This window comes from Cygnus atratus, chromosome 13, assembly GCF_013377495.2.
Source record: "Cygnus atratus isolate AKBS03 ecotype Queensland, Australia chromosome 13, CAtr_DNAZoo_HiC_assembly, whole genome shotgun sequence".
NCBI classification, from domain to species: Eukaryota; Metazoa; Chordata; class Aves; order Anseriformes; family Anatidae; genus Cygnus; species Cygnus atratus.
The window spans coordinates 1,126,242-1,145,295 of record NC_066374.1 but is presented as its reverse complement, the minus strand read 5'-3'; the positions used below and the strand labels follow the sequence as shown (position 1 = coordinate 1,145,295).

The 19,054-nt window shown below is 39.6% G+C and overlaps 1 protein-coding gene across 1 annotated transcript in view; it reads left to right on the top strand.

Annotated features, from left to right (window-relative positions):
- Positions 1 to 19,054, top strand: part of TENM1 (teneurin transmembrane protein 1) — a 325,742-nt gene that overhangs the window by 214,925 nt on the left and 91,763 nt on the right. The window contains exons 15-17 of the mRNA XM_035541547.1: positions 12,089 to 12,274; positions 13,391 to 13,414; positions 15,761 to 15,907. Of these exons, the coding sequence (XP_035397440.1) occupies positions 12,089 to 12,274; positions 13,391 to 13,414; positions 15,761 to 15,907 (357 nt within the window). The remainder of the gene's footprint in view (positions 1 to 12,088; positions 12,275 to 13,390; positions 13,415 to 15,760; positions 15,908 to 19,054) is intronic.

Sequence of the window (19,054 nt, the reverse complement as noted above, 5' to 3'; positions counted from 1 at the left end):
ACAGTAGTGAAAGTATCCTTGAAATTTCTTACATATGTGAGGTAACCTATCCTACATTTTCTGTAGACTGTTTTTTTCCATCTTGGCATTTTTACTCCCTATTTCTGACAAATCTCAAGAACTTTTAAATTACGCTATAACCATCCTTTGTTGTTGTGTTCTGAAGAAATGATGGACTTACTTGATTTCATCTAAATGTCCTCTTTCTTTAATTTGTGAGGAGCTTTGATTATTACTGCTCAGCTAATTAAAAGGATGATTGAAGTTTCCCCTGCTGTATGTTGTCTGACATTGTAGAAAGACTCTTCTTACTACTGTATATTTCATTTAAAACAAAAAAAGCGATGTGTGACTAGTTTGATTTGTATCTCCTGGAGAGTTGCAAGAGTTTGCAAAACGATGTCTGGTGAGCAAGATTTCTATTAAAAACTTAGTAGTTAGTGATTGGAACATCTAATATGTGTTACTGGAGAATTTAAAACATGAGAAATTTAAGGCAGTGAAGAAGCACTCCAATAAAAATTAATTCTCCTACATGTTGAAATCAGTCCAGTGGGAACCAGAAAGACCTGATGTAGTCATGTATTGATTTAAGAAATAGGATAAGTCAAGGGTATGAGAGATACAGTGAGGAAGCCTGGGTTGTTTTTCAACTGATTGCTGCTTATTTTGCGGATATGCCAGAAATAATGGCTCTTTCCTTCCCTTTTCCTTCTTGAAAATTAAGATCCTTAATCTATTGCTGTCTGCACCTTGTACAGCAATTACTAGAAATATTCCTCATTCAAATATAAACATAATTTACTTAAATCAGGTTTGTGAATCCTGGTCTGTCCACAGGCAGGTATTACTTATTCCCCTGGGTGGCATCCCCAGACCTAAGTCTGGATTCTCTTATCCCAGGAGCTCTTCCCTTATCCAGGAGCAAGGTACGTGAACAGTTGTGGCAACAACAATATGGCCCTGTCTGTCCTCCCTTTTAGGTAGCTGGCAGAGCTTTTCCTCTCTGTGTTTAACATAGCATCTGTATAGGGAGTCCATTGTGTGCAGGAAATTTCAACCTCAGTATGTTTTGTGCTAGGCCTAATCCAGTAGATCTGTTTTGAGGGTAACGCTGATTAGGAGATATAGACAACAACTTTGTAAGGATCTTGTGGACTGTGAAACTAGAGAGATTGAAACAAGGCTGTATGATCTCAGTTAGGTGTTCATCTAGTAGGAAAACATGGAAAATATGTGGGATTTTAGTAGCAGTTCAAGTGCCAAAGTGTTTTAAGCACATCCAGATTGAGGTAAACTGAGCAAAGGGTTTAATAATCTAAATTTTGGATTTAGACACTTAAAGTTGTAGTTAGGTGCCTGCATCCTTTTGTGCATCTCACCTTTATCACCTACATGGTAGTCCATCTAATACAAAAATCTATTTTGTGGTAAAACAACTAACAGGATATCATATGGGAAGGACTTATGAGAACACTTTATGCAAGAAAATATCAAGATGGAGATTATGAATATGAAAGAATCATGCTCCACAAAAACCCTTTTATAAAGTAGGGAAGTTGTGGGAAGCTTCTGCTGGTGCTGTAGATGCTATAGCGGAGGGAAAATAAAAAAGGCCTAGGTGGACAAGAGAGCACTAATCTCTTACAAAATCTTCAACTTGCTAAGCTAAGTCCAGTGATTAAACTCAGACAAGTTAGCCATGCCACTAGCATTGAAAGAAAGGAGCTCATAGCAGGAGACAGCTTCTCTTCCTCACAGCTGGAAAAGCACAGATGGGATTTACTAGAGTGAGAGCACAAAAACGCACTAGGACAGCTAGAGTTTTTGTCCTTCAGTGAATTTCAGAACGTTTATTATGCAAAATGTATTGCATAGGTCCCTGAAAAGCAGATATTTAAAATGTTTTTTTATTGTCATGGTAAGAGTTCTACAAAAATAGATGCTGCATTTCAATACACTTATCCAGCAGTCTTTCTGTAAGTTTAACTTACCTTTGAAAATAAGAAATTGCTATTGATAAAAGTCAAAATCATGGAAACCTTTTCTCCTGCATGTTGCATTTTTAAACTTTCTGATTGTGTAGATTGTTGCAAGGTTAATATATGTAGACGTCTAAGGAATTCCTGGTCTCTGCCTTCTTTAAGCAAGGATTTTTGCTTAAATGTTTAGGCTCGAGTAACACTTTTTAAATAAAATTAGGCTTGCTGTAATTATGCAAGACCCTTTTAAGGGCTGATAGAGCAAAAAATCCTTGTGTATTGTAGCTGCAGCATACCTTCAGGTACGTTGCTCTTCAATTTAGGAAGCTCTGGCCATTTTACAAACAGATTATTAAAATGTTATCTGTGACCTTGTGATCCAAAATCATTTTCTGATGGACTGCAGAAAGCAGATTGTTCACAGGACACATTTTATTTTCAGCTCCATCTCTGGTCACCTGTGCTCCTCACTACCAAACAGCCGGGCTGTGCGCCCGGCAGCTGCGCTGAGCGAGGAGCAGCAGTGGAGGGGCCGCTTCCCTTGGAGCTCCTCGTGCCTGGGGATGACGGGGCTGCCTCAGCAAAGCTGTGTTTGCATGGGCGAGGAGGAAAGGGGGAGAAGTGATGAGTTAGTGAAAAATACGTGCAGCACAGAGGGGAGAGCTAAATAATGGAGGCCACTCTTTCACTTCTTAAAATCTACAAAGCACTACTGCAGTTGTGCCAGGGATGCTGAGTAGGATGGCAGCTCTCCCTTAAAATCCAGGGTTGCACGCACAGCATGCTGCTTCTCCCTGGTGCCAGAAAAATGCAAGTCATGAGCTGCATCTTCGCTTTAGCAGCAACAAAGCAGAACAGCAGCTGCCAGATGCATGTTGCTATTTCTGTTTGTGCTGCTGACACAGAGAAAGTTACGGTTTATTTGCTGGGAGCTGCTTCATCTCTGTACTCATCTTCACAAACACGGCAATGAACGTAGAATTGTCTCCTCTTTGCCCATGTAAGCAGGGTTCATAGTAAGTTGTCGAGCACTGTATGACTTGTGCTAATCGAGGCTGCATTCCTGGCTTCTGTTGGAAGGACTTGGTACACTTGGCTGTTGAATATGCCCAAGAAACTCTTCATTTGTGCTAAAAGAGAGGAGGCAATTCCAGCCTCTTCAGCTGATTTTTATTTGTGATTGTGAAACTGAGGTGCTGCTCAGAAGCTGGTAATGGCCTTTGATTTCTCCTCTTAATCTTTTACTGTGGTACAAATTGTTTGTTGGGAACACAATATTCCTAAGGCTTATTTTACTCAATCTATTATTTCTGTCTGTTGATAAAATCTGGCTCTTCACTGCAAAAAAAGTTGTAAAAATGAATGCATGTCCTTTTGAAAACACCCATCCTGACATGTTGATTTCAGTTCTGCAAATCATTGTCCCCTTTCCTTCATGTGGCCAGCTCTGTCTGGTTTGGTCAACAAGGGCATCTGTGCTGCTCTTGAGCTGCCATTGCCTTTACACAGGTGTATCAAGATAGATGTTCCTGCAATATATTGAGAAATAGGATCAGTGCCCAACTTTTCAGTGTTTTAAACCTTTTGGAGGTATTATAAGTAAAATATATCTTCATTACTGAAGTCAGCAGATACATCTACCATACAGAACACATGGCCTGGGTGAGGCAAGCACTCACTGGGGCAATTTTTGTGAGTTGACTCATATTCAAAGGTCGGCCTGTAAGCCAGTGAATTAAAGATGGTGCCTTCTCTTTGCAAACAGTGCTTAAATAAATCATTACTACTTCACCGAATATTACTAATCAAATTTACTAATTAAATAATTGTGAAAACTTTATGCCATGAGCAGAGCCATATTTTGTGTTAATACTTCTGTGTATCATGAAAGACTTGGTGCTTGTAGAAAGATGTACCCTGATCCACGCGCGCAATCTTACGAACCTTTGCTGAAAATAGCTGTCTCAAAATCTGTGTTTTCATTTGGTGCTGTACTAGTTCAGGCTGTGCCTATGAAGAAGCTTTATTAAGCGTACCTACTGAGCCATCTCTTCGCTCATTTCCTTTTTCCCTACAAAACCATTTGGTTGCTCTCCATATTTCTCATCATTATCATATATTGCCTTGTGCCCATCCTGTTTCTTGTCAGTCTGTTACTTACTCTACAGGTTTCCCATTTCCCTATACAACTGCTTTATAGCCCAAGGAACTGGGGATTGCATTTTCCTCTGTGAGTGGACACAAAGGCACAGCTTTCCTAGCCTTCATCTCATTCATTATTGCTCAGGATAGATTGTTCTGGACTGCTTTTTCTTACAAATAAAATATCAGACAAGGTGATGTTGCGAGGCATTTCCTTCTGTGGTTCTCAGTATGTTGCAAAGGATCTCAGAGCTTATTAGTCAGAGTATGATTCTCCAGTGATGACTGTAATTTCGCTGCTTTACAACATGTACAAGTTGACGTCAAATAGTGGAGACAAATTATAAAACAGGACCAAAATTGACAAGGAAACATTTACTTGGGAAACAGGGTATTAAAAAAAAAAGAGCGCTGGTCAGAGTGCTGTGTGGTTCTCCTCACCCTTGTGTCAGTCTAATCTGCCTTGCTATTAGGTTGCACTTCTCTTCATTTATTTTAAACATTTCCCACAAAGCCTTTATCTGACCTGCCAACCTGTGTCATCTCTAAGGAGGAGACAGGTTCTGCAGCTCAAGTCCCCTGTGTGTCAAGCACAGCGTAATTGTATTCTGCTTTACACCAGTACTATGGCTGGGTAAACAGAGATATACCCAGTGGCAAATGAGTAATTCTTTTCAGTGGTATCAATTTGCAGAGCTTTGGCTCCCTGAAATGAAATATCTGTTAGTGTGTTTACCATTACCAATCCAGATTCATAAGATTGTATTGATTAGATTTTTGCACTGTAAAAATACCATTTTTAACCACAGTGAAATCGATAAAGGGTGAGGTTTTTTATATATACAAATTGGATTTGGATCAGGAAGAAAATATTCTTCATCAGATGAAAAATAAAGCTGAAAAAAAGAAGTGTGATAAAAGATCCAAGAAAGGGAAAAAGTTTTTCTGCCATTTCCCCCCTGCCTCTGCTGTATCTGCCTCTTGGACCTTTCTATCTGCTTGCTGATTACTTTTTGCAGAAGTAAATTTTCAAGCACATTGAGGATCCCCAGTGCGGAAAAGATACTTTCAGAATAGGTGTAGTATTATCACAAGTTACATTACGGGGCTTTTTTTAATCAAATTACATTCATATATTTGGAGGTACACAATAATGTTAATGGCAACATTCATACTCAAAGCCAGAATCGCTATTTATAGAGTACTTAATGCATTAGACCCAAGTTCAGTGAGATGATAGTAGGATTATTTCCAGAAAGCAATTAAAACCAGCACTAGATTGATGGCAAAACATCCTGAGTAACAAACAGCGAGGGTATGGCATTTTAGTTCCAGTGGTTTAATTTTGTGTGGTGTGGGCTGTGCTAAGAAGATAAGAAAGGGAGTTGGATATCTGTGAAGCAACATGCCAAAAAGGTTCACTGCATAAAGCTTAAAGTAAAAAGGTTTAAGATGAAACAATGTGTGGACAAGTTTAACCTTTGGTAGAAATATGTCATCGTTGTGTGTTAATGTGTTAATAAAACTACCGGCAAGATATATTTTTGCTGTTTTGAACTTGATCTGGATTTTCTATAGAAAACTATTTCAGATACAGGTGTCGCAAGTTGGGTAAGGTGAATCTGCATCTTTGTGCCTTTTACTGGGGTGGGCACATGTCCAACTTAGCCCAAGAGCAGAATCCTTGGAAATGGTTGTGGAAATGCTTTTGGAGGTGTGTGTGAAAATAAATTCCATGCAATAGTTTTAGTGTTCTTATAATTAATATTAATGTATTGCTTTGAAGTCATTCAAATAAAATAAATTCAAAATGGACAAATTGCTAGGATATTATGAGATGACCTTTAATATTTAATTCCATTATCAGAAGTAAGCATATGATCCATGGACAAAAGGACAAGAAGTATTGCAGCAAAAAAGTGAAATTTAGATAGAGAAAATATTTGTCAGGGCAGTCTGGTGATGGTATGGATTACTCGGTGCTGTTGTAGGTCCTCTGTTGATGGGAGCTTTTTAAGGGATGCCAGTTATGACTGAATCTGGAAAAAGGATGGGCTAGAGATTATCACATGAAGTCCTTTGCAGCACTATCATCTTTAAATTTACATTAAAATAGGTAAACTGTGCTGCGTGCATAGATACAAGTCGGGACTGTGCGTGTTAGTTTAGTATTCTGAAGTAGAGGCTTTATTTTTTGTTACCAACAGTTGTCCATCATTCAGCGATGACCTGTCATGCTGATTTTTTTCGATTATACCAAATTTCACACGAGTTCCTGTGAAGTGTTGATCGGCAGTGTGAAGGACAGGGAGAACATGTAGCAGAAGTTGCTCAGGAATGCATGTTTGCTGCCTCCTGCACGCAGAAACCCCATTTCTGTTCGCTGGAGGAAGCACCTTCTGTGCCATAAAAATAGCATGTTTTCGTATCACAGGTTTGTGAAACTTGGTATCCACATTAAACCTCTGTACTGCACTCCGCCAGGTAACCAGTGGGGACAGCTTTCCATTAGGTTTCACTGGAAAAAAATAGCTCGAGTGCTTCTGAAACTTTCAAAACTTGAAAATTTGGGACTTTTTTATGGTGTAAAAATTTATATTAATAAAGTCAGTTGCTGAAAATGAAAGCTGGAACAGAGTTGTCTCCAGGACACAGTGGGAAGGTAATTTAAAAAGCTCAGGATCATTGTTGAAATTATCATGCAAGCTTATTAAATGCAATGTATATTTAAATTGAAAAAACTTTCTTTATTAGGTCTGGATAGGTGATTTTTGCTGCCTCCAGCAGTCAAGCATATTGGGTGAAAGTCATGTTAGATTAATTTCTAATCTTTATTGAAATCCACTTATTAAAAAATGGATAGCAAGGTTATGAATATGATACTTAAGGGTTTAGACAGGACTCACTATTGAATGTGAAAAAAAGTAAAATGAAAGTGTTTTCATATTATTTGACCCCTTTTGTTTACATATATTTTGGTATTTGTAGCATGATTTTCTGAGTTATTCCTGAAACATGTTGAATTAACATTAAAATCTTCCCTTATCATTGCAAATTATAAAATATTTAGCTTTAATTTCCCTTTTCATATCACATAAGTAGAAACTTATTATAAAACACATTTAAAAGAACTCATTGTTGACTTACATAATTAAAATGATGAGTGTGGAGTGAATTTTTAATGCTTTTTCGATTAGCTCAGGAATGATCAACTTATTTGTCTCATTCTCAAGACTATGTACAAATAATGCTTCACAGCTCGCATTTGCCTTCTTCCGAGAAAATTAATGAACGTTCAGAATTAGGGACATGTCAGTAAAGATTCCAGACTGCTTGAGTTGAACATTTTTAAAGTGTCTTATTCATTAATTGGTTTAAGTCTGAGGAATCTGAATTTTAGATTTGATAAATACTGTATTTCATGAAAGTCTATAAGAAACTGCAGGGGTCAGCTGAGGCCAGCTTCCAGCAATTTGCCAGCACGTTGCTCGCAGTCAGTCTGCACAGCTGAGGTTTATTTAAATAAGGAAATTAACTTTCCAGCTCTACACTTAGAGAACCTGGGTTTGATTGCCAAGTGTACAGGTACAAAAACTGAAACATGGCCCTTAATTAGTGTGAATTAGGGTGATTCTGTTGGTTTCATGAGAGCAGAGAAAATTCACAGCTACGGCGGAGCTGGTCTCCAGGCCACAGAGCAGCCTCCAGCTCTCTGCAAGTGCTCAAGATCTGCCTGGAGCTCAGGCAGGCATCGGGCAGGAGTATATCCCACTAACTGTGGTAAAGAGCAGGAGAGAAGAGAGAAGGCTTTTACACAAGTCCACAAACCTGACCATCAATTGAGGGACTTGCGAATTGTGTGTTGCACCATGCACTGTGAGAATGATTGACAATTGATCTAAAAGCGTAAGTAAAGGCTTGCGATACAATATTCCCCGGAGTCCCCTTTACTAATCCAAATTGTAATCTCTTGTCATCTGCCTCCTTCGTTACCTTAAATAAGTCACCTCCCCCTTGCTCTTGTCCGTTGCAGTCTTGTCTGGGGGCATGGCATAGCTGTGGCTCTCAGCAGGGCAGTCCCCATCCAGGCTGGGATCTGCATCTCTTCCCTTCCCCTACCTGTGCTGCTCCTCTGATCCCTCAGTGGGCTGATTCAGCTCAGCAAGCTGTCAGGTATTAACCCATAAAAATAAAGTGAATAATTATCTGCCAGTATGATGATATGAATCAGCTCACCACAGTTTCAGATAATAAGTTCCAGACAGAGCCCACGGAGCCAGAAGATGGGTGGAGAGGAGGGGAAGTGCAATGACTGTTTCCAGCAGAGGTAAAATCTTTGAGTGGCTCAGCTGCTGCACCTACCCATAGCTCAAAGCCATTGCCTTGCTGATCTGACTCCTTGCTGAGCACCCACTGCATTTTGGGGTGCTTCGGAATCCTATAGGGCCAACTGCTATGCAAAGAGGAAGATGCTCCAACAAGCAGAGCAGCTGCATGATGTCTAACTTACTGTCTGATTTCAATGCTGTCTGAATTTTTACCTCATCAGCTTGTGTTGAAGCCATGTACCTATTTCAAGTTGTTGTTTTGTTTCCTACATGGTAAACATCCACTCAGTGTCTCATTGTGTCTAGTTTACTGTGGAAACCCAGTCTCTCGGTACAAACACAGATGCTAACGTGACTCCCTACTATGCAGATATTTTTGTACTTGTTTATCTACAGGAATTCTTTTGCATTTAAAAACAGGACAACCTGAACTAATAACGCTTTTTTTTTTTAATCTTAGTTATTTGTATCAGTTGTGAATTAAAGCTGTGTGTACTACCATGGCATAAATAGAATGATGTTAGGCTTGGTTTCCTTGCTTTGCATGGGAAGTCTGGGGAGAATCTGGGATTTGCTTGGCAGAAGACAGCATTATCACAGTAAACAGCATTTCTAAAACCTTGTATTAAATCATTGAAACAAGTCTCAAAATTGGCCTCAGTGACCATAAAGGATGAGTGGGCTGAGCAGCTGGATGACTAAGGGGACTGAGAAAAGTGTCTGCTCCAAACTAAGAAACTAAACACTTCTTTTCTTCTTTTTTTTTTTTTTTTCTAATCTGGTGCTTACAGTATGTACTGAGTGGTCTAGGATGTTCTTTGAAGAGAGAGGAAGTCTTTCATCTCCACTTTATTAATCTAATTGAATTCATGGGCTTAAGTAGTGTGTAAACATTTTATTCCTTGTGTGAAGTAGATAAATTAGGCTGAAAACATGGGGAAAACAATGGAAAAGTGTAAAGAAAATGTAAAGTCCATTTCCTTGGATTATAAAATGGAAATGTGCTCAAGGTCTACATCCCCATAGTAGGGATGTGCCTTCATCTCCTCCCGCTGCTATTTCTTTGGTTCCTTTGGACGATGCAGATGTCATGATCAGACTGCTGGGTAGACAGACAAAGGGAAGGCAGGTGTGCATGCCAGGTATGGGAACGTGTTCAGGGTTTTCTGCAGCTGGTTCTTTGATTTATGTACAGTTAGAGAAGTGGAGGTAGCTGCTCGAGCTGCTGACAAGATCAGAAGCTCTGTGTATCACTTAGTTGCTCCACTTCAACCTTTCCAGCCTACACTGCCATGAATACACGTGTGTGCGCTGATGCCTAGACTGTTCCCTGGAGTTTTGGCATTGGTTGAACTAAGCCAGTCCCACAACTGCACAACACTAGTAGGCACTCAATCCAGAAGGGTCAAAAAAAACCCCACTACTCCACTTACAGTGTAAGCCACAGAACATATCTTAAAATCCTCTTAACAATCTATGCCACTTAGAGTAAAATACCAAAAGCTATAATTATAATGAACTACAGGGAGATGAGGAGAGATCAAAGGCATCCCTCTAGCAGTCTAAATCCTTGATGCAGCTGGTAATTTGTTAGATTTAATTCTCAGGAGTTTGCCTCTGCCCTGTGCTGTAAAGGTAAGTCAAAGTAATGCCAGTGGTCCTCTGCCAGGCTAGCCAAGGGGCAGGGATCGAGGGGCAGATGTTTTTGTGATCCCAGATCTCATGGGATCAGTTTATTTCCTGATCCTAGGACCAAGAAGTGTTTGAGTGAATTTAATACCAAGAAAGTACCAAAGCAAGTCCTCCTCTGCAGTCCTTTGCCCTCTGAGCACATTCCCAGCTTTCCACGGACCAAACAAGTAACAAAATAAAAAAATCAAGCCAAATTATGCAGCAAGGGGTAAGAAATCCTGCCCGGTACCTGAAGGCACATGGCCCAAGACAGGAAGGATTAGATTAATACATGATCAGCAGGTAGCAATCAAGTCTTTCTAGAGTGTAATTCCCCAGCCTCAGCAGAGATTTTTCGTTTGAGGCATCTTTGTAGCGGAGTGTAGCAGAGCAGTCTCTTTCCTTGTCTTAAACATACAAAAGGGCATATAATTTACTCTTTTGTGGGAATAGCAACAGATAATTGTGTTTATCTGGCGCTCCCATATAACTCAGGTCCCTGTCTGAATAGTAAAATTAATTATTTTTATGTAGTTGATTATGACTTCCTCGGGCACACTACTTTGCAATTGCTTTCATTGTATTTTATCTCAGGTTCTTTACCACGTCTGGAGCTTCTGAAAGTGATTTTGAGTTTGACCTCGCTCTGCCAGTTTGTCCCTCACAAATCTTTCAATTGCACTCCGTGCATCGCCCAGGCTGGTAACAAAAAGAGGGGCCAGGACCTAACTCGAGACAGAGCCCAGGCACATTTGCGCTGTCATGGTGTGGTTCAGTTTCTGTGCTGCTTTCCTCTTTATGTTGAAATGATTAGAATTGATCGGATTTCAATTTCAACTTTAAAAACTTGGCTTGGTATGTTCAGTGACAGCATTTGTCACTACAAATGCTTTTAAGAATGTTTATATACAATAGTTCCAGGATATAAATGATCATTGTTTAAGATCTGTCAAGGGAAAAATCTTTCCACAACTAAATATGTAACGCTGACATTTGAAATCAGAGCAGACACAGTTATTTGGCTCACACTTGTTGTACTATCAGCTGCTCTGCAAGAGGAAGAAGGAGGAAACGTTTCTGTGGCAGGTTAATTGCAGAATAACAAGCAAATTCTGTCTCCTGACACTAATTATTCTAAATAAATTCAAACTGCACAGAACCCTTTTATAATGAAGCCATTCTTTTTGCAGAACAACGTTAGTCTAAGTGGAAGTAGAATCGCAATTGGCATATGGTGATGTATTGGAACAATTCAGGACTTTTTTCCACTTCGCTGTAGGCGCCGTTCCACTCTGCCCAGGTAGGGGAATTGCTCAGAGCACAGTGCAGGAGGTGCTCCTGGCTCCCTGAAACAGCCTCTCGGCCTTCCTAGCAGGTGACTGGTGACAGTCAGGAAGGAAAAAAAAGACAGAAAAAGACCTTGAGAGCTGTCTCAGAACTAGGCAGAGCTGTGGGTGGCCTGCAAGTCATGTAATGCTGTACGCTGCCGTGGTTGTGGGTGCTGGCACCTTCCTGGTAGCTCTTTCTACTGAAAGAGAACTCCATTTTACCATCACTATAGACATTTGAATATCTCAAAGACTGTTTTGCTTTTATGTATTTAGCAGGCCACTCTGTCCTTTGACTCATCCTACTGGCGGTGTTTGAGTTTATAAGAGATTTCAGAAATGAGCCAGTGGGTCCTGGGAATGTGTCACTGATGGTCCGTTTGAGAACCACTGTCCTCCTATGTGCAAAACCATCATTTGCAGTCCCCAGCCCAAGCAAATAAATGACCTGACAAGTAACTGCTAAAGAAGGATGCAGCCAGATTGTGTAAGGTCTCTACCAGGTAACAAAATCCCCTGTTTGATCCAGCTGATGATTGGTGTTAATATAGAAGTGATTGTATTTTGTGTCAGTGCAAAGCATATTTGCAGTATGAAATTGCTTGTTTCACATTATGTATTTTGTAATCCTCTGCAGAGCTGTGTACCCTGGACTGTGGCAGCCATGGGGTCTGCTCAAGAGGGATATGCCAGTGTGAAGAGGGCTGGGTGGGACCCACCTGCGAGGAGCGTACCTGCCACTCACACTGTGCTGAGCACGGCCAGTGCAAAGACGGGAAGTGTGAGTGCAGCCCTGGATGGGAAGGGGACCACTGCACCATCGGTAAGGGTTTCCTTTTACCTCTAGAAATAAAATTAATAAAGCCTTAACCAGTTATACAAAGATCTGCAAGAGCCACCAGTGTGATTTAAGTCACATTCTGCAAAAACAGAGAGCCAGAATCGGGAACGGAGTGGCAACTCAGTGCAGCATTCTATTTAGAGGAGTTAACATTGAAGAATTAATAATATTTTTTTTTAAAGCACTCAAAGTTTAGGTGTGTAACCTATCGCTGGGTTGTGCTCATATAGGAAGCTTGAGTCATGGATGAAAAAGGGAAAAATGTTTAAGAAATAGAAGGTGTGAGGGGATGAAGCTGTTATTCAGCTTAAGTAAGTCTTGCATTAAATCTCTTGCCTTCATGTCTGAGGATTTACATATTTTACATATTACTAGAGGTGGATTTTCTATAGCTGGCTTCTAACAATACTCTTAATAAGGTAAAACTTTCAAATCTTTTCAAAAGTAATTTCTCTACTGTACAAATGTAATAGTTATATTTCTAATGAAATGCAACAGGTTTTTTTTTTTGCAAAAATCTAACAGTGTTCCTCTCTAAAGTGACCCACAGCAATCTTATTTGTTAATATTTTAAACGTTTCTATGCATAGGGTATATAATTTTCAGAAATAAGCAGCGTAAGCTTTCAGGCTTGCTTCTTAAATAAAGTAGATTGTTTAATCTTTATCATTTTAAGATAATTAATAATTAAGATAATTAATTTGCCATTCAGGCTCTAGAATTAACAAAGTCAGATTTGCTAAATCTAGATTTAGATCTGTGAAGAAGAAACGGCATAATTTTGTAGAGGTTGTGTAGAGCAGATCCAGAAAGAACAAATCTATAATAAGAGAAAAAGAGCTCTGTCCCTATTACTCACATTGTAGGCTCTGCCATGAGGGGCCCAAGCTGTCCTCTGCGTGCTTGTCATCAAATGGAGGACAATCACATTGCATGCAGTGTGTTTTGATCACAGTAGCAGGAATAGGTATGACTGCAGTACGAGGGAGACACTTTATGTCTAACCAACAGGTGGCAAGCCATAAGCAAACAGTTTCTGTATTTTCATTTTGATACAGAAGTTCAATCCATCTCAGTTTTGTTCTTTTCTTTTTTAAGCTCACTACTTAGATGCTGTTCGAGGTAAGTTTTTCGTATCAGCATTGCAAAAGAATAATGAAAAGCTACAAAAGTATTGGGAATGGAGTGTTTTGTGTTATCTGTTTTGTCCAAGCTTCTGTACTATTAACTTGCCAAAATAGATCAAAAGTTTGTCCATGGAGATATATATATGTATATACAGAGAGAGATTTACAGAAAAATGTGTAGTTTTTAACAAATAAAGTGCTCAACTCATTTGCAAAGTATAAGCACACTTATATTTGCAATATAAGCATGTTTCATGTGGCCATCTGATGGTAGGTAAATCAGGTTTTTGCTCTTACTTGCCATTCCAAAGTAATGACAGAGCTGAGGACTTGCTAGAAAAAAATATGTTGATTCTGTCTTCTGTGAGAAGAAAAAATATATATATTTTATGTCAGTGGTGTTCGAAGTTTCCACAGATAGAGAAGGACACATTTTTTAAAGCTGTCTGGGCTAGATGTGGTATAGTTCTCTTCGAATCATTTGATACAAGAGTTAAATTTTATGTTGTTTTGTGCCTGGTGATGTTCATTTGATTTCTGTGCCTTGCCTCAGGTCCTGCTTGGTCATGTCAATGCGAGTACCTTCCCCAAGCCTGGCAGCAATCCCTCCGTCCTAGCCATGCTGTGCAGAGCAATGATGCACACTGACCCCTTACCAAAGTGCTCCGAGCTGAAATATCAAACTAGCCAATATTCCAAAAAGAGCTGAGTGTTTGTTATGTATTTATTAATTCATTTCTTCAGAATTAGAGGATGATAATAAAATCATGTAGGCATTCATTTGATTACATTTATAGGCTTAGATGACAACCACACACAGCAGCAAAATATAGTTGTGTACAAGAAATGAATTAACTCAGCAGGACAGTAAACTGAAGTGGAAAAACATCCTCTTTACCCAGAACAGTTTTCAAATCCCATCCTTTCTCCCAGCTCCGCAAAAGAGGCAAATAATAGGGTTTTATGGTATATCAGGTGGTTGCCGACCTCATGCTGTTTTAAAGCAGTGAGTTCCAGAGTTCCAGCGTGACAAAATGATGCCACCTGTCTCCAGCTCCTCCTAGCAGGAGGCTCAGACTCCCCTCTCTCCTTCTTTGCAGATGTGGTAGATAAACTGTCCAGAGGAGGAGAGAGATGATGTGTCTGGTGTGAAGTTGCTAAGAAATGTGCTACATTCTGGTGTTTAAGCTGCAACCCACCAGATCACTTGCAGATATTTTCTGACTCTCCGGTCAGCTTCTTCCAAGTCCTGTGGGAGCATCTCTGAGGCCTTTTCTTTCTTCCTCAAAACAAATTCCCCCTGGTAACACCGAAGTGTCAATATTCACTCTCAAGTACAGGAGAGCATTCGAGTCCTGTAAATCCATGCTACCAAAGAGAGAGGAGGACACTTAGGAGGGATGCTGCTTGCATTGTTAAGCTTATTTCTGGGCTTTATCCATTGTCCTTTGGCTCCATGTGTGATATGGCGAGGATTTGACAAATGTCTGTGTTGGCATTAATCTATGAAAGCAGGACATGAGTGTACACATCCAAGAGACAATTCCTCAGTGAGAAGGCAAGAGATCTAGCTGAAAACATCCAAATTACTATTAATTCAGAGTTTAAAGGCATACAATCCAGGGGATGCTGCAGTCGCTGCCCCAGTTTTGATCTAGAACCAGAGCCACTAAAGGGCAAGTGTTTGTCATATTTGAATCAGCTGTAACGTGAAGGAGGTAGAAATGGACTTTGAAAGGAAATGCTCCCTTGTTTTCCTTCTGTAGGAAGAGTTACTGCATTGTAGAATAAATCTAGTTGCCTTTTTCTCATTCAGCTCAGTCTTTATGATGAGAATAAAAAGATCACCTCCACTCCGTGCAGTGTATAGGTTTATGTTCCAAAATGCCAGTTTGCCATTTAAATAATATTTTCCATGTATACCTTTGATAGCAACATTGAGTATAGTATGTATATACATTCTCTTGTGTTATACAACATCTTTCCATACACAGAGAAATGGATGGACACAGCAGGCTGTTAAGTAACTTCTTAGCCATTTACATACTTTTTTTCATGTGCACATGCTAAAAAAATCCTCATTTCTCAATGAGAAGTGATTTCTGGGCAAGCAAAAAGAGCAACCAGGATGGGGATTTTTCCATATTTAGCCAAGAGTATGAATGGCTTGCAAAGGATCTGTGTTGCTGTTGTTGGAAGGCAGCAAGTGTAATCCTACATTAAAGAGTGTTACTGAATAATTGCAACTTTAAAAGAAGAGAAGAAAATGAGAAGAAAACTCCTCCATGATGAAGGAGCTTTTTTTTTGCTTTTTGCTTTTTGCTTTTTTTACTTCTTATAGATGGCTGCCCAGGTCTCTGTTATGGAAATGGCAGGTGCACTCTTGATCAGAACGGATGGCACTGTGTTTGTCAAGTGGGCTGGAGTGGCTCAGGATGTAATGTTGTCATGGAAATGGTGTGTGGAGATAACCTGGACAATGATGGAGGTATGATACATAATTCATGTCTCTGTTTATTTGTCACATCCTCAATTCCCACCTGAATCTGTAGTTTTGGTGTATGTTTTCCTTTTTATCACAGAATAACAATGTTGTGTTTGTTTACACAAGACGGTTGCTCCACTGACTTGATCTGAACCAGTGCAGTGAGGGAATATACCTGTGTGTTAGGTGTTCTTCAAGGCAGAATTTATGTATATGCCATACCCATCATTCTAGCACTTGAATGTTTTCTGGGGAAAAAAAACAAACAAACAAAAAAAAAACCACCCCTTTTAACAAGTCATTTCTTTCACCTCCTTTCCACTATACCCACTATACCTCATGTACAGAGATATCCAGTGGATACACAAATGTAAAACACTCTATCTTAATACTCCATGCCTGTCAAAATGCATCCGCAATTTACTCTTATGTTAATATAAGTGAATATATTTGCAAACATAAAGCATACATTCAGAGATTATTTTTGTTATTGTTAATCTGTTTCTTAATGTTACCTTTGAGACACATCACAGTTCTTGCAATTATCCGGACCTATATTTGAATGACCAATGAATAAGCTAGTGCAGAAGATAATGCAAAGTAATTTTTTGAAAGCACTATAAAGAGAGCCCTGTGCTAAAATAATCGCTCACTCTTTTCCACCAATTGAACCAGGTCATTTGCTGCTAGGTGCTCCCTACCTCAGATCTCTGTAGCCTTGATTCATTCCAGAGCTGTGTAAATTTTAGGATTAGTGGGAAAAACACATTTCTTTCATGAATTAGTTTCTGCCTCATTTCCAGCAGTTCATTCTAGTACATTCTAATGCGTTTTTTCAGGAGAAACATCCAGTCTTTATTTCAAACTTTCCAGTGGCAGAAAAGCCACAATATTCCTCGCTGGATCTTCTTAGATTAAGTAGTCTTCCAATCTTTTTTAAGAACACTTGATTTACTGGACAGTCAAGAAGGGCTATTGTTTTCCTGTCCTTTACTTGTTACCATCCTTTACAGCAGGCTTTTGCCCCCTTACCTGGAGCTGTGCAGGTTTCTCATTCAGTGTATAAATGCATCTGCCCCAAACATGCTTATGTTTTTTTTCCTTAGACTGTACACTGGAATGTGTTGAAATGCATGCTATTTTACTGTGTCATGCTTACAGACCATCTCAGTGTCTTGGGTGAGATCTCATGCCCCAACATCGTGTCAAAAGTTAATACGATGATTGTCTATTTTCTTCTAGGTCATTGATAAACTAAGCTTGATTGAGGGCCAAGAGCTGAGGTCACTATGGGACCTCAATAGAAACACTCTGACTCAGTGATGATTCCTCATTTACAGATATATTTTGAGACCTTGTGATTTTGTATCCTGTGGGCTCTAATACCACGCTGTCCTTTGGCAAAAGCATCCTCTTTTCTGAATCCCATTCAAAATTGCCTTATTCCTCTCTCATCCTTCCTTTTTCACCTTATTTCCAAGGCCGCTGACAGCCATGTCTCTGCCCACTCTCCCGGCTCCTCTACACCGCTGTGTATCCCTTTCACACAAGGTCCCACAGCTGGGATTGCTGCCCCCCTGCCTGCTTTTCCATCTGTCTCGTGCTCTCCCCTGCTGTCTGAGCCAGTGACTCAATTGCGTACGTTCTTAAACCTGCCCACAAAAATTCTGTTTTCTCTGTAATGTGTGTAAACCATTTTCTGAAACACTCTCTGAACCGGCTGTATATAAACAGCTCTGTATTGTGATTTCCTGTGCTTTATATTCTTCAGTAACAGTGAGTTACTGAAAGAGCTGGCAGTCTTAACTCTGAATCTCCTTGAATTTGTCGGTTTAAGGCAGACACTTAACATCATTTCACTGCAGGTTTTTAAAGTAATATTCTTTTTCTTTTTTAATGGCAACATAACGTACTAGGACAGCTCTGTTGACATTACAATTAGATATAAGTGCAGAGAGAAATATTTAATTAATCTGACAACTACAGATGGGCTAAATGTAATTAAGTTTCCGTCGCAATCAATTTTATGTAAGAAAAGGAAATTATATCTACATATTAAAACCACTTCTCTTTATATATGAAGTTCATAGGACCTGATTTGGCATAAGTGTAAATTAGAAAAATTCCCCTGAAGTCATTGGAGTTATACCAGTTTTAAGTTAATGTGAAATCAGAAGCTGATTCCTAGTGTTTCAGAGTTTGTATACATACATAAAAACAGAAATTAGGAAGGAGACATGACATTATCTGTTAAGCCCTACTTGCCGGGGGGTTGTGCCTTAGACTAGGAGAATATTATGGGGGCATAACGAGTTCCCATCCATCAAGCTCCATAACTCATTTAGGCTTATAAAGATGGAAGCTATTAAGTTTTTGCCTGCAGTTGTGGTGAACTAACAGCATGCACTTAGCGGAGTTACCGAAAGTCCGCTGACAGGTAGTCGCTGCTGAAGCTGTTACGATGTGATCACAGTCAGTCAGCAGCATGTAGCCCAAAAGGTCATGCTCCAAACCTAATTTAGCACCACGTACAGTCCATCTCGTGGTATTCTTGCCTAGGAAAGATCTTATTTGTTCCAATCATGTTTAAATCAAGCTTTTGTGTATCAGTCCTTAGGAGGTGTTTTGTGCTTTGAGTTCGTTTGGAGGAAGTCATAACCAAAGAACAAAGTTGTGGTAATGTTGAACAAATATAACTTCAAACAAACTATACTTCCAGGAGTTAGGCAGCATGATAATTTTCTGTTGCTTCCAGTTGATTTACTATATGCTACTTTCAGAGACTGGAACCCTAACATTTTTACTATTTAAAAATACATTCAAATACATGGTAGAAAAAAATGTGTAACTTTAATATAGAAACACAGAAGAACACTTGTTCTAGCAGTTCCAACTGCAGGGATCAACTAGTGTCGTTTATTTGGCATGAGGAAGTGTTAGCATTACTGTGTGGTCTGTAGCAACAGCACAAAAGCTCTGGGAAGGAGGAAGTCTTGATGTCTTCTTTCAAGGACTGCTGCACTACTATAAAGATCAGCCACAAGCGTATTCACGGGTCCCAGCTCTGCAGATGCTGAAGCACTGAGTTATCCGTGGTGGTGAGGTTAAACACATGCAGAAACACCTTCCTGAGCAGGGAGAGAGAGCACT